The sequence below is a fragment of the Mesocricetus auratus genome, unplaced genomic scaffold, assembly GCF_017639785.1.
Source record: "Mesocricetus auratus isolate SY011 unplaced genomic scaffold, BCM_Maur_2.0 Super-Scaffold_6730, whole genome shotgun sequence".
In the NCBI taxonomy this organism is placed as follows: Eukaryota; Metazoa; Chordata; class Mammalia; order Rodentia; family Cricetidae; genus Mesocricetus; species Mesocricetus auratus.
Window position 1 is genome coordinate 6,458,120 of NW_024429184.1, and position 15,258 is coordinate 6,473,377.

At 47.0% G+C, this 15,258-nt stretch overlaps 1 protein-coding gene across 1 annotated transcript in view; it reads right to left on the bottom strand.

The window, feature by feature from the left end:
• Positions 1 to 4,989: 4,989 nt before the first annotated feature.
• Slc44a1 (solute carrier family 44 member 1) overlaps positions 4,990 to 15,258 on the bottom strand; it is a 167,879-nt gene continuing 157,610 nt past the window's right edge. The window contains exon 16 of the mRNA XM_040738298.1: positions 4,990 to 5,833. Within this exon, the coding sequence (XP_040594232.1) occupies positions 5,819 to 5,833 (15 nt within the window). The 3' untranslated portion in view covers positions 4,990 to 5,818. The remainder of the gene's footprint in view (positions 5,834 to 15,258) is intronic.

Genomic DNA, 15,258 nt, shown 5'->3' on the forward strand with positions numbered 1-15,258 from the left:
GGCCCAGACCCGTTAATTACAATGGGAAGAGGATTTGGATGTGTCTTCACCACAGGGGAGGAAGCAGCTATCTGGCTTCCAGCCAGAAATCTAAAATTCCTGCCTGTTCCCACAATGCATGAAGATGACCAAGAACGAACAGGTTGATAACAAGGAGAGGAAGCAGCAATGGTGGTCAAGACTTGTCTCCCAAAATAAGAGGGCCAACACAATGATACCTAACCATGTCCAAAGGCGCCAGACCCTTGAGAAGCTCTTGTCTTCTCTAAAAATTACAGATGACGTCCTGCTTCCTGACTGCTCTGATGCTCCCGCTGCGGATGCAGACTTCTCCAGTGACCACCCCGCAGAACCCTCAAAAGTCTCCAAAAGTTGACATGGATGGTGATCAATGCTGCTGATGGAGATGTCCTCAACAGCGCCACAAATGAGGCAGTCCCCCAGACCTGGTGGCCCAGGCTCTTTCTTCAACCTCTGTGACCTGGCCCGAGGATCTTGGGACGTGGGAGACTGGACTCCTCTTCATCAAGGATGATGTGAATGTGGAGGGCTGTAGGATGCCACCTGTCCCACGTATCAGACCCCCAATCCCCGGGCTGCTCAATAGGGCAGCTTTATGGGACACTGACTTTTACATATGCCCGGGGAGCAATCAAACAGCAGCAGACATATCCAAATGTGGTGGGGTGGACGCCTTCTACTGTGTACAATGGGGTGTGAGAAAAACGGGGAAGGACTCCTGGATAAGGCAGAACAGGCCCAGCAAGGTTGAGAGGGTGAACCTTCCCAAGCTCTCCCGGAATCCTCTGTATGGGAAACGTACATCATATAATAACCCTAATTTGTGTCTTTGGGCCTTGTCTTTTCAATAGGCTGGTCAGACTAATCAGAACAAAGACTCAAGAGACCCAACTGATGATTCCTCGCATATATAGGCTCAGCCTCAGGTTCCCTTTTGAGTGAACCTTGACAAAAGGTGCTATTAGAGGTGAACCTCTGCAGAGGTGCCAAGAGGCCTGTACTTCAAAATGAGGTGGGCCATAGCCTAAAACAAAAAGCGAGAATCTGCAGGGCACACAAGCCAGTCAAAGATGGCACGGAGGGGGAGTCAGATGGGCAAGTCCTGAGGTGTTTACAAAAAGCGATGATTGGTTGCCTAGATCGAACCAGATGAGGTCACTGCATGAACGGATCGTGTTCACTAGGAAAAGCATAGGGCACCTTGGGCGCCATAGGCTGACTTTTAAAACCACTAGCTGGCTGTTCCCCCCTCCCCCACTCTGTGGTTTTTTTTTTTTTTTTTTTTGCTTTAAAAGATGCTTGCTGTGGAACAATAAATGAGTTCCTGCTTGACTAGACTCCCTGCTGTGTCTGATTGTCTTCTGGATTCTGGGAGGCTGGGGAACAGGTGAGCAGCACACTTACTCTTCCTGGGATCCAGCTCAGCCTTCTGTGGTTGGGCTAAGACCCTGTATAAAAGCTGGAGGGTGTTGTCTTCTGGATGCAACATGGCCGCTGCCCTCATGACCTCACAGCACTAGCTATCTGCACAGACCAAGCCAGTCAATGACTGCAGCGTGAAACGAGGCTCCACTCCTAGCTGAGGGGCTTCTGCGAGCTGGGTATGGGGAGAGGAGGAGCCACGTATTTTTAGGGGAGTGGCCTCTAGTAGGAGGGGCCACGTTTCTTCAGGGGAGTGGCTTCTGGTAGGAGGGGCCACATTCTTCAGGGGGAGTGGCCTCTAGTAGGAGGGGCCACGTTTCTTCAGGGGTGTGGCCTCTGGCAGGAGGGGCCACGTTTTTTCAGGGGAGTGGCTTCTGGTAGGTTGTCTTGTGCATGCAGACATTAATAACTGGACTTGGGGATTATTTTTAAACACACACACACACACGTACACACACACACACACACACAAGAAGATGGGAAAGGTAAGTGTGGAGGGTTCCTAGAAAAATAGGAAGGGGATTTGGAGAGCAGATACTCAATATATTTTATAAATGTATAAAATTATAAAATAAAATAAATAAAAGAATCACAGAAATCTGGTATAGACTGTTTGGTACGGACATTCTCACCAGTAGCCAGGCAGTGGTGGCACAAGTCTTTAGTCCCAGCATTTGGGAGGCAGAGGTAGGTGAATTTCTGTGAGTTCGAGACCAGCCTGGTCTACAAAGCAAGTTCCAGGACAGCCTCCAAAGCTACGCAGAGAAACCCTGTCTTAAAAAACAAAACAAAACAAAAAAACCCAAAACACAGAGTCCCAACAGTGCCAATATCCAGGCAGATGCTTGGTCTTTGCTGAGCAGAGCTCTCATGGGGGAATCTGGGTGCTGAAATTTGCCTGGTAGAGATAGCATTGCTGAGAACTCTGAGTCCTATCATTCTGCAAAACTACATGTCAGTAACAATTAATTCATCCCCTCTCTGACTCAATTCTGTAATTGTACTTATCTCTAAAAAGTTCTCTGGATTTCTTCTCCTTAGCCCACCCCACGCCCATGTAGTCCACTGCAAGAGACCCTGCTACCTCCTTGAAGAGAGATTGCTTGCTTAAAGACTCCTTGTGCACTGGTCTGTTTTACACTAGGCCCTGGGGATGAATCTTGGAAAGTACATGTGTTTTCTGTGCACCCTGGCCTGGCCCTGGACACATTTCTGGACTCCTGCTCAGGGAATGACTATGACCAAAGTCAATTATCTCCCCACCCATCACTTCTTGAAAGGAAATTTCTTCGGGTTGCTGGCGCCCAGCCAGTTCTCTCCAGCACCAAGGGAAGGCTCATTGCTGTCAGTAACAGCATTGCTCAGCTCCCCCTCCCTCTGAAGATATTCTGAAATGGCATGAGCCAGGTAGAGCCTAGGGACATGAAATCCACCATGCATTGCTGATTGTACTTATTGGTTAAACACAATGCCCCACTATCTGAAACAAAACCCACCTTGCAAGCACTAACTGTGTGGCCAGGACAGTTTTGTATCCTCTGTGTACCCCCACTTTCTCATTTGTAGGGTGAATGTATTAACAGCATCTCCTTGATAGGTAAGGCATTAAGACTGATGCTTAACACATAGAAAATACATAATTCAGGTCACCTACATAGTATTATTTCCTAAAAGAAACCATTTTCCTAAGTACCACCCCAGAGAATGGTGTCTGAGTCCTTTGGTACTGCAGGGTTATGGTTGTCAGGTTAGGAAGATACTGGGTCACCCCTTCCTGGGAAAATACCCTCTTGCGATGCCTTCCTCATTCTGAAAGTCAATATGCACTTTTCCATGGCAGAATGAATAAATGAATCAGGAAGAAAGAGAGCTTGAAAGGTGGGACGTGCGGCAGGGAGGAATAATCTCTGATTGGAAAATCAAGTGCATAGGGCGGTGGTGGCCCAAGCCTTTGATCCCAGCACTTGGGAGGAAGAGGCAGAGGCAGGTGGATCTTGATGAGTTCGAGGCCAACCTGGTCTACAAAGTGAGTTCCAGGACAGCCAGGGCTGTTACACAGAGAAACTTTGTCTCCAAAAACAAAAAAAGAGAGGAAAAGAAAGGAAGGAAGGAGGAAAGAAAGAAGGAAGGAAAGAAAGGAAAGGAAGAAAGAAAGAAAGAAAGAAAGAAAGAAAGAAAGAAAGAAAGAAAGAGAAGTCTAGTGGAATTTTCCATTGCATAGGCTACACTGTGACCTACCAGCAGGGAAGTCAGGATCCTGACTATGCTAGGGACACAGCCTGAGCACAGTAGGAAATGATGGAAAGAACAATTCCAAGAAAAAGCTGTAGGACACGAGAACCATGGACTGGGGAGAGGACCCTTTAATGCCCTAACACTGGGGAAAGGCTGGGAGAAATTAAGAACGTACAGGGGATGGAATACTCTGCAGCCACAAAAAGTTACCTCTGTGAAAACCACACGCCCATGTGAAAGAAAGCTTGTATGGTACAATTTTAAAGTAGACTGTTTTCCAAACCAACTGAGTAACATCTGTGAAAAAGTAATTAATACTATAAAAGCAAGCCTGTTAGGAAATGTAACACTGTCACAGGCTGGATACTTATATATCTGCCTCAGAGCCGTTTGCTACAAATTCTGCTCCCCACAGGGATGAGCGACGAGGGAGACGAGAGAGAGAGAGAGAGAGAGAGAGAGAGAGAGAGAGAGAGAGAGAGAGAGAGAGAGAGAGAGAGAGAGAGAGAGAGAAGCCCCAGAGAGTCTCTTTGTCCTTTATAATATGTGAGGACACATGGAAAGTTGGCTGTCTATGAACCAGAAAACAGTTCTCCACCAGACACTGAAGCTACTCTTGTATTTCCTAGTGTTACAAGCTGGGAAAACTGGTTCTCTTGCTTATAAGCTTCCCAGTCTGGTGTTTTGTTACAGTAGCCTGAACAGACATACCTACAAGTATTCTGCATTTCCTTTTCTGCTTCCGTGAACATGAATCAAAGACAAATAGATTAGCTTTGAAATATTCATTCAAATGTAGAAGGGTTTCCTCGTGGTTTAAAAACAAAAGGAGATGGGGAGAGAGATTGCCAGAGATGCGACAGTCTCGGTCTCTGAATTCCAAGTGAAGGTGCTGGGACTGGAGTGTGTTATATAGGGGGCACCACGTGCAAGGGGGGACCTCCGTTAGCAAGGATAGGAAGGTCAGGAGTGGGAGGGTTCTCCCCCTGCTTATCTTCGATAGCTGCATCTTGACAGCCCCACAATCCCTGCCCATCACTGCCTTACCTACCACACACCATCATTAGAACACGGTGATTTTACAGGCGTTATCTAGCCTGAATATTTCAGTTGAGGAAAAATACGATAATAAACCGGCCTTCATGAAAACTGTGGGCTTCCTTCCAAAGTCGTCTAAGCTAGGGGGTCACAAACTTTCCTGGGAGGACCATATTGTCAATATTTTGGGCACTGAGGATCATAGTGTCTTTGATGCAGTTATGTAACTCTGCCATTACAGAAAGAAAGGAGTCATAGACAACATAGAAAGGATGTGGTTGTGTTCCCATAAAATTTTATTTACAAAAATAGGTGGGGGCGGGCAGGTTTGACCCATAGGCCATAAAAGAACAGTGTTATTTTGCTTAGAAAATAAATCTGTGATGCTCCTGTGCTTCTAAAACTCTCCCCCAAGACACTTCCCATGCACATACACCATCATCCTCACCCCAATTCGAGACCAGGTATGATGCTTCATAAGTTATCTCCGTAGCAATAATGAGCAGAGCATAGTGTAATGGAGGGACTCCGGCGTTGGAATACTGATCTATCAACTGTGTGATCTTACACACACACAGCACATGATCTCTCTGTTATCTCATTTCCACATGATCAAAATGTCAACAATGCGTACAAACCTACAGGGCTTCGTGAGGATTCAGTATCACGTAGGCCACCCTCCTAACACTTGGCATGCAGCAGGCCCCCAGTAATAGCAGTTATTAGCCCACATCCACTCCATAAATAGCAGAGTCAGAGAGGACAAAGCCAGGACGAAGGCAGAGAATTCCCGTGTGAGTCCTGACTTCAGCACTCATTAGATGAGAAGCAAACATTACAAGGCCAGAAGGAAAAAGCAATATGAAGTTTGAAGATGTGGCTGCAAGGCAGATCACTATCAAATGCTTCTGATTAATCATTAATTAGCCACCCCCACTGTGGCAAATCCGTTCGGCTGTTCATGGATGGAGAACCTTCTTGATGGCTGCTGTTGAAGTAATGAGATCCTGTCTCCCTGGCAGGCTCAACAGCTGCTGAGTGGGAGATCCTCACACCGTCAACAGCCCCCTCTGAGTCCATGCTTCCAGTCTCCAGAGACGCGTCACCTTTTCCTCAGCTGAAAAGTCAACACATCAGGAGAATGAGTGTCTCTCTACTCGGAGAAGGAAACACAAGCAGAAGTAATCAATAGCCAGGGCTAAATAATGTGGGATAATCCTTAGGTGCTACGAAACATTAATTAATGAGGCTGAAAAACACAGGAGACAATAAATAAAAAACGTCTGCAGCAGCCTGGATTCAAATTCTAATCGTACCCCTTCATCAGCTGCGATTTAGGAGCGAGCTCCTTAACTTCTGTGCCTACATTTTCCTAAGGAAAATAAGGCAACAGTGAGGCCTTGGGTTAGCTGTCCGCTTGACAGGTTCGGAGGTCACCAGGGAGACAAGTCTCCAGGTACACCTGTGAGGGATTATTTAGCTCCTGGTCATGCCTCACAATGTGAGGAAGTATGCAGGTTAGATTAGAATAAGTTAATTGAGGAGGAAAGACCCACACTAAAGGTGGGTGGTATTGTTCCTTCCACGAGGGGCCTGCCCCTGTTTAAAAAAAAGGAGAACGCTAACTGGGCATGAGCATTCATTACTCTTTCCTTCCTGACTGTATGACTAATGTGACCAACCACGATGGCCTAGACCCTGTACTGTGAGCCCCCCTCCTCCCCCAAAAGCTTTCTTCTTCCTTAAGTCATTTTTTGGGTATTGTATCACAGCAACAGAAATGTCACTGACACTGATGCTGCTGGTGTGAGGGTTAACCGCATGAATATACACATGCTGAGACCAGCCCCTGATACATAGTGGGGGTGCTGGACTCATCTTTCCCGTTGCTGAAATGACCACTATTCTTTGACAAGGAGGTTTTCGAAGCCCAACTGAGACGAAACCCATGAGTCAAATTCAAAGCTAAACCGACAAACCTGGTTTTATGGCGCCCTCAAAGACCCAGACCCGAAACTCAAATAAAAATGTGGCTAGTTCAAGCCTGTAATTCAGCTGCGGGAGGGACAGACCAGATAACGAGTGCTGCCACCGCTCAGGGAATGCTTGAGACAGTGAACGAGTAAATGAGCTGAAAGGAACATCATCGTGGTGCTGAAAAGGGTGACCTCATCCTTAGGAGACACACTTGGAAGGAGGGAGGATGGGAGGGCCTGGAGCGGTTGTTCTCAGCCCGAGGGGCTCGATTCCTTTTATAGGGGTCGCCTATGGCAATGAGAAAGCGCAGATATTTACAATTCATCAAAGTAGGAGAAAAAAAACTGGATTACTACAACTCGAGGAACTGTATTGAAGGGTCGCAGCATCAGGAAGGTTGAGGACCACTGACCTAGAGGTATGCACAAGTTGTGAAGAAAACGGAGGCTTGAAGTGGTGTCTGTGTGTGTCTGTGTGTGTATGGTGGTGTGTTTGTGTTGTGGTGTGTGTGAAGTGTGGGTGTGTGTAAAGGAGTATATTGCTGTGGTGTGTGTTGTCTGTGCGATGTGTGTGAATGTGGTGTGTGTATGTGTGTGTGTGAGAGAGAGAGAGAGAGAGAGAGAGAGAGAGAGAGAGAGAGAGAGAGAGAGAGAGAGAGACAGTATACACAAAAAAGGATGGACAGTGACCCTGCAGGTGGAGTAACTGTTCACAGCAGGCACGGAAGTTTAACGATGTGGAACCTGATATATTGTGTAAACAGCATTCTCATTCTTACAGTCTCCCTGTAAATTTGAAATCATTTCCTGGGGAATTTAGGGTTCTGCATGTAACTCTGGTAGAGTGCTTGCCTAGAATATTCGAGAAATGGGGTTCTATCCACAGTGCTGGGAAAAGTCTTAAAAATCCATTAGGATAAATCAATGAAAGAGAGCTACTTGAGAACTGTGGACTCAGCTTGACTCTTAAGCAAACACAGAGCTAACTCAGGACAAGCAGAAATTAGAAGCTGACCACAAGATGTGTGTGTGTGGGGGGGGGGTGGCCGGGGCGCTGGAACAAGGAGACAGAAAGAGGCTGGGTAAGATGGCCTCTACCCTGGGCTCTGCTTCTCACCTGGTCCTAAATCAGGAGCGGGAGGCATGGAGAACAGCATCACTTTTACTTTAGAATTTCAGTCTTGAGATTTTTAGCTTCACATTCCAGTTACTGCCTCTTCGCTAATGTGCCTGTCTCAGATTTCTTCCCAATTTCAACGTACTTGGCAAGTGAAAAGTCGAGCGGTGCTGCTATAACCCCATTTCCTCTCTCAAGAAACAGCAAGGCTGCGTGGGTCCTCCAGCGAGCGCCTCCGCGCCTCCTCTAAGCTTCGCCATTCATCAGTCCCGCGCCTGTGGTCTTATATGTTGGGGCACGGATCCTTAACTCTCGTGGTCTTTCCCCTACTGCTGAAAGTAAGGCTTCCTATAATCAGACTGACACCCAATACTGCTGATGACCAGTTAAGGTCACACAGCACAGACTGTTAGGCTTCGCCAAACCTGTGATTTGTCTGAGATTGAGAGAAAACTATTTCACTGCTATTGTTAATTGAGACTTCTACTTTCAGAACAGTTTGAAATATTTTTGAAAAGCTACAGAAGTGACATGGAGAGTTTTCATTGCCCCTCACCTAGCTTCTCCCTTTGTCACATCTCAGAACTCTGGGGCACATTTGCCACAACTCCTGACCCAGCGTTGGTACATAGCTACTAACCGCACATCAGACTTTATTGAGATTCGTTCATTTTCATAATGTCCTATTCTGTCCCAAGTGTCTGTCCGGGAAACTGTATTACACGTAGCTTCTCTTCTTAAAATTTAAAATCCTTAAAAAGCCAAATGGCACCTCTAAAAATACTGCATAATCTAGTCATGATTATATGACACTTTTCCCACTACTCTTGAACGTGAAAAAATTCCTAATACAATATAGTTGATCCCAAGATGAATGAGAATAGCCTTCCTGAGGTACCAGTCCCACTGGACGGCAGAAAAACATTTTTAGACTCAAAGTTCAAGGCCCAATCTAATAGGCTGCCTATGAGAAAGTTTTGCTTCCTATATAGTTTAAAGAATGAGTCTATCTTATCCTATCTATCTATCTATCTATCTATCTATCTATCTATCTATCTATCCATCCATCCATCCATCCATCCATCCATCCATCCATCTATCGATCGCTCTATCTATCCATATTTTGAGATAGGGATTTGCTGGGTAGCTCAGGATGATCTTCAACTCACTATGTATCCCAGGGAGGTCTCTAACTCTTGCTCTTTCCTGGAATCGCTTTTAAAACTGGGAATTTGAAAGAGAACAAGGGGAGGAGGGTATATGGGAGACTTTAGATACAGGGAAATGGCATAATTTATAATCTCAAAATAATCTGGGCACAGTGGTGTTTGCCTTTAACTTCAACACTTGAGAAACATAAAGATCAAGAAAGGGGGTCCTGTGGACACTACAGGCTATTGACAAGGATGTTGGTTCCTCAGAAAAAAACAAAACCAACAGATGGCAAGGCCCTATGGCTGAAGACGACACTCACTTATGTCATCAAATATGGGAAGGCAAGCTGGTTCCCAACTAGAAACCTCACCCCTGCTGTACATGGTCATGGAAGGTTCTCTGCATGATACCTGTGAGACAGGTACTATTCAGTATCACTCAGCTACAAATGGTGCAGCCTACAAGAGTTTCCTGCCTAGAAGACATACTGGCATAATAGCGGCACAAGCGTTATAGAAGCAGCCAACCACCCTTTTAACCTTGGATTTAAGACCCACTCCATGAGCTCAAACCCACACCTGACACCGTTAAAGTGCCCAAGAACCTGAGACTAGATAGCCCATAGGCCCAGGGGAAAGACCCAAAACTGTCATTCAGCTCAAACAACGTAGGCACTAAGTGACTCCTCATGACACATGCTGTCCCTGTAGACCAGTGTTTCATTCAGCTCTCATCAGATAAGCTTCTTGAGGGGGAAGTTGGGAATTAACAGAAACCGACAGCTAGTGAGGTCTTCATCAAACCCTTCCCCTCAGGGCTCAGGGACCTATGCAGAAGAGGAAGGGGTAAGATTATAAAAACCAGAGGGGGATAAATGACTCCCAGGAAGTGGTGTCCTCCAGACACAGCTGAACTGACGCACATACGACGTCACAGAGACTGCAGCAGCGCACACAAGGTCTGCACGGGTTAAAGCCAGGTGTGGTCCCAGCACCGAGAGGGGGAAGAAGACGTGGGGTCCCCACCCCTAAGCAAGAAGCTGTTGGCAATGACACACGCTGGTAAGGGGAAAAACAGTCTTCCTCAAGGAGTGCCACCGGCTGTATCAATGACACCCCAGGACAAGCCCTATGCCCAGGAGTGGTTGGCCATCACAGAATGAACTCTGTGTGTGTGCGGGTGGGGGGGGCGCGTTCATTTGGCATTTTTTTGTCTTATTGGTTTCTTGTTTATTTTTATTTTCATTTTGTGTTTTTGTGAATTTTCTTTTAAGAAGGAAAACATAAAAGTTGGGTGGGAAGGGAGGTGGGGAAGATCTGGAGAAGGTGGGAAACATGATTAGAGTACATTGCATAAAACTGTTTAATTTAAAAACAGAGAGAGGAAAAAATAATTGGAGACTAAGTAAGGCTTGGCGCCACATGCAGAGAGGCTGATGTCTGTTGTGGAGGCTAGTCTGTGCTACATAGTGTGTTCCAAGCCAGCCAGAGACACATAGTGAGAGGGATTCTACAAACAAAAACAAAGAAAGAAAGAAAAAAAAAAGGAGGCCAACTTGGGCTATGTAATAGTAAGTTCAAGGTTAGTCTAGGCTACATAGAAATCACCAAAAATGCCGGGCAGTGGTGGCGCACACCTTTAATCCCAGCACTCGGGAGGCAGAGGCAGGCGGATGGATCTCTGTGAGTTCGAGGCTGGGCTGGACCGATAGCCTCCAAAACAATACAGAGAAACCCTGTCTCGTAAAAACCAGAAAAAAAAAAAAAAAGAAATCACCAAAAATGAATTTTCACCAACATACAGGAAAAAACTCTTCATCTGCTTTTAATTTATTTTTGGTTGATGTGCTTTCATATATTTTATTGTTGGCAATTTAAAATTTTTTTATTTCAGAAACACTCTTATTTTACATATCAATACCCCCATTCCCTCTCCCTCCCATCCTCCCATGGCCTCCACCGACCCCCCAAAGTCCCCCTTCCATGTATCTGGGCTGCAATAGTATCCCTCCATAGGGAATGGGCTCCCAAAGTCCATTTGTGCCCTAGGGATAAATACTGGCTCCACTTTTAGAGGTCCCCCCTTCTCTTTTAAAACCATGATGTCAATACATATGACTTTCATCTGGCCTAGTCATGGGCAGGTAGTCTATACCCTGCGTAGAGGCTCATCGGGGAACAGGCAAGGCTTATGGTGCATCATGCTAACTCGAGGTGTAACTGTCTGAAATGTGAGTTCCTGGCATTTCCGGATGAGCAGATCTGCATCTCTCCTCATCTCTCCCGACTGTCCGGAATGGAAGGAACAAGTCCCTCACCCAAAGACTGGTTTCTCTTTTTCTTTTAGGTCAGAAGTGGGTAATATTTTATTCTCTGTCTCTCTAAAAAAAATCAATATTGTCTGTTTATAAGAACTTGAGTTTATAACCAATGGACCAGGCTCCTGGAGTACAATCAAAGTGAGGGAGGAGCGATAATATGAACAAAGGAGTCAAGACCATGATGGGGAAACCCACAGAATCAGCTGACCCGAGCTAGTGAGAGATCACTGACTCCGGTCTGACAAATGGGGAGTCTGCATAAGACTGAACTAGACTCCCCTAATATAGGTGACAGTGGTGTGACTGGGACAATCTATGAGGCCACTGGTAGTGGGTCCAAGACCTAACTCTAATGCACAGACTGACTTAGTGGAGCCCATTACCCAGATTCTGAGGCTACAGGCCCGGGGCCGCTCTGGCTGCCTGGAGCATTAGTTCTTCCAACTCTTTTTGCCTCAGAGTGTATTACAGACTATGTCTACTGTTCAGCGGGGTTTTAACCATGATGTGTTGACGAAGCAGCCGTGGAACCCTTACTTAGGCATTTCTCTGACATGTTGCATGAAGGCAGAGACGCGTGTCTCTTTTGTTTACCACTGTACCTCCAGAGCTTGTAACAGCAGCAAAAGGCACACACTCCGAGTGCATTTGTTGGGTGAAAAACAAGTAATTTAAATGGATCCAAGTTCTCACTCTCCTTTATTGTTGTCGTTGTTTCTATTATTATATCCTAATTCTTTGTCTTAAGTTTTTTCAAAGTCCTCACTCTGTGGTTTAGGCTGGTCTTGAACTTGTGTCCCTCCTGCTTCCAAGTGCTAAGATTATAAGCTTGCATACTACATCACTCTTAGGTAGTTATATAAAGGTTCTTATGCAACCACCTTTATATAAAAGCCTTTATGATTACTTTTGAACAAACAGGAAATGGCGAGAAGATCTTTCTCTGATTCTGACCTTGGTGTGACTGGTGTGGTGGCATCAAAATCCCTTGCGTGTCTGAAATGGCTTTGTCTTTCCCAAAATAGAATATTCCATCCTAATTCTAAACTCACTCCCTCCCTTCCTCCCTCCCTCCCTCCCTCCCTCCCTCTCTCCCTCCCTGTCTCCTTTCTCCTCTCTCTCTCTCTCTCTCTCTCTCTCTCTCTCTCTCTCTCTCTCTCTCTCTCTCTCTCTCTCTCTCTCTCCCTCCCTCCCTTTCTCCCTCCCCCATCCACATGTCATCTCACCACCCACATTGTGTATTGTTTGGGTGTTGAAGGTCTTGGAAACACCTATTTTTTTTCTAGTCTGTCTCCTAGTTTCTGTCTTGCTTTCTGAAAGACATCCTTAAATTTGTCACAATGCACACCAATTTCTGGGCTTTGCATTCTTCTTCTATTTTTCCCATTTCTAAAGTTTGTCCTAGAGAATAACCACCCAGATTCCCATTTGGTGGGTGAAGACCTGCCTGCTCTAGAATCTTGTCTGAGGTCTGCTGTAGCTCACTCTGCCCTTACTTCTAACAGGCTACAATGAGACAACACAGCACGATTAACCCAACTGTTTCAGACACCTGAGTTGTTCCAACTGGAGGGTGCTCCTGTGACCATGGTGGGCAGGAGGCTCGTTTTATTTGTTTTACTTTTCAGTGTCTCACTATGTCCCCTCAGACCCACGATCCTTCTACGCCCGTCTCCACAGTGCTGGGATCACAAGGCTTTCAGCATCACTCCTGGACTCCAGGAGCTTTCCTGAACAAGTTATTTGGTGAACAGGTGCCTGTGCCATTCAGTTCCCAGAAGGGGTACTCTTGGATTTACATTTATTTTCGACTTTAATCAATGAAAATGAAACAGGTTTCCAGTATACTTCTGTTGGCTTACTTCCCCCATGAGCTATAGACGAGAGCTCTAGTTCCTTCAAAACCAAGCCAGCATTCTAATTTTCTTTTCAACGTTCTGATGAGTGGATAGCATACCTCACGTGGCGTTAGCAGGTGTGTCTCCTGTTGTCACCAGCAAGATGGCGGACGGTTCTGTCGGCTTGACTGGGTGGAAATCACGGGGAGACAGAGGTGTGCACTGCGGTCTCTAATGGTTCCTGTTTCCCTCCGTGTTCCGTGGTCCCAGCAGCCGGCAGGTGTACAGAGCCACCTTTGGCAATCTGTTTCACCCCAGCGAGGGCCTTAGACAAGGGGGCACTGGGCCCCTTGTCAGTAGCCTGTGTTCTGCCTCTCAGCCTGGAGCCAAGTCTCCTGGGCTGAGGCACAGCTCTGGAGATGGGGGAGGGACGGGGGACTGCAGGTTCTCTCCTCAGGCTCCTCACAACCTTTTATCAGCCTTCTTCCCTCTTGCCTCACTCCCTACCTCGGCTGCTCTCTGCTCCTCCTTCAGTTGTCAATGGCCCCTGCCAAACAGCTGGCCAAGGTCTCTGCCTTGTGGCCTCCTCCACAGTCAAGCAAGTGGTTGGAAGCTGGGAGCCGGACACTGGTCGCAAGCAGAGTCATTTAGGACCCTGTGTTGAGCGCTGGAAGCTGGGTGTGTCAGTTGCTGGGGTGGTCTGAGAGGCCAACGATCAAGTAGTTGTAGCCAACAGCACAACCCCACCGTCGGGGGGCAGTGCCAGGTTCCCTCAGCTCTCTGGGGACATTTGGCCGTCCAGCTGCTGCAGCTCGGTACACAGGGCACCCGTCTGATCGGGATGGGCAGCCTCCGGGTGCAGATTCATGATCCAGAAGGGAGCACACCGCCTCTGCGGGGTAGTGCCGCCACCTGAGCCGCGCACTTGGTCGTGTCAGGCGCTGCGCACAAGCACCCGTGGGGTTGGTTGGAGCCTGTGAGGTCAAGAAGCCGTACCCTCCAGCCCAGGGCCAGCCAGCCTGTACCGTGATGTCTTCAGTGCAGCCTGCACTTCTGAATGCAGGCAAGGGAAGACCATGGGAGAGCAGACGCCACCGCACCTCATGGCACGTTAGAAGAGGCATCGGAGTACCGGGTCCCCCAAGCCCCGCTTCCCGAGTGAACCTCAGCCGCCTGCTCGTGTAGCCACAGAAGGGAGGGTGGGCTGGGCGCCCATCACAGCCACTTTGTCCGATTACAGCTTCGCCGTTACCAACGACAGTCACTGAGGCTTGGGTTCTGGACCTCTGACAGCCTTGTCAGCAGTCATCGTGATTACTCTACGGGGAAATGCTTCCCCTCTGGCACTGAGGCACTGTCATCGCAGAGTGCACGGCACAAACTGTCAAACGGCCCTGGCTGGGGTGGGGTCTCCAGGAGCCAGGGTGGCCTGCTGCTGTTCTCTATGTGGGTATCTCCAGACTTGTGTGGAGGCTCAGCGTGGCCGGTGCAAGGGCGACAGAGGTCTGGTCGGTTGCTTTTGACTAAAGCATATCAGGCACGTGTGAGCAACAACAGATGACTATTATGGAGTCGAGTCGCCCTTTCAGTATCTTTGCTTATTTTTATATACAGAAACAAACACCTGAGTTGCATTCATTACAACTTGGAAGGTGCGTATCCCTTAGAGTGGCCTTGGCTTTTAACATATGTTAGCCATGCTGTAAGGTATTTTCTTTTTAGATAAGGATCATATTTACCAGGTCATCATGTGTCCTCACACCCAGTTCACTGAGGACAGACTCAGGGCTTTGTGCCTGGTAGACAAACACTCTCCTGACTGAGTCACATCTCCAGTGACCGATGTAAAGCTTCCTAACACTATCCAGTGCCCAGAGCAAAGCAGATCGCCCTGCCTGGTCTGGTTTGACTGAAGCAATTAAGATTACTTGATACACTTATTGGACATTGGTTTCCCTCTGTGAAATGCCTGTTCAAATCTTGTCATCAGTTTGGGTTCTCTGCCCTTTTCTTGTCCAACCCTACATTTTGTCTTTACACTTTCAATGAGTCTTTTTTTTTAACCAAAGATACACTTTTCTAAGTATTTTCCCCGTACCTTAAAAGTTTTTTTTAAATATCATTAGAGATTTTAGT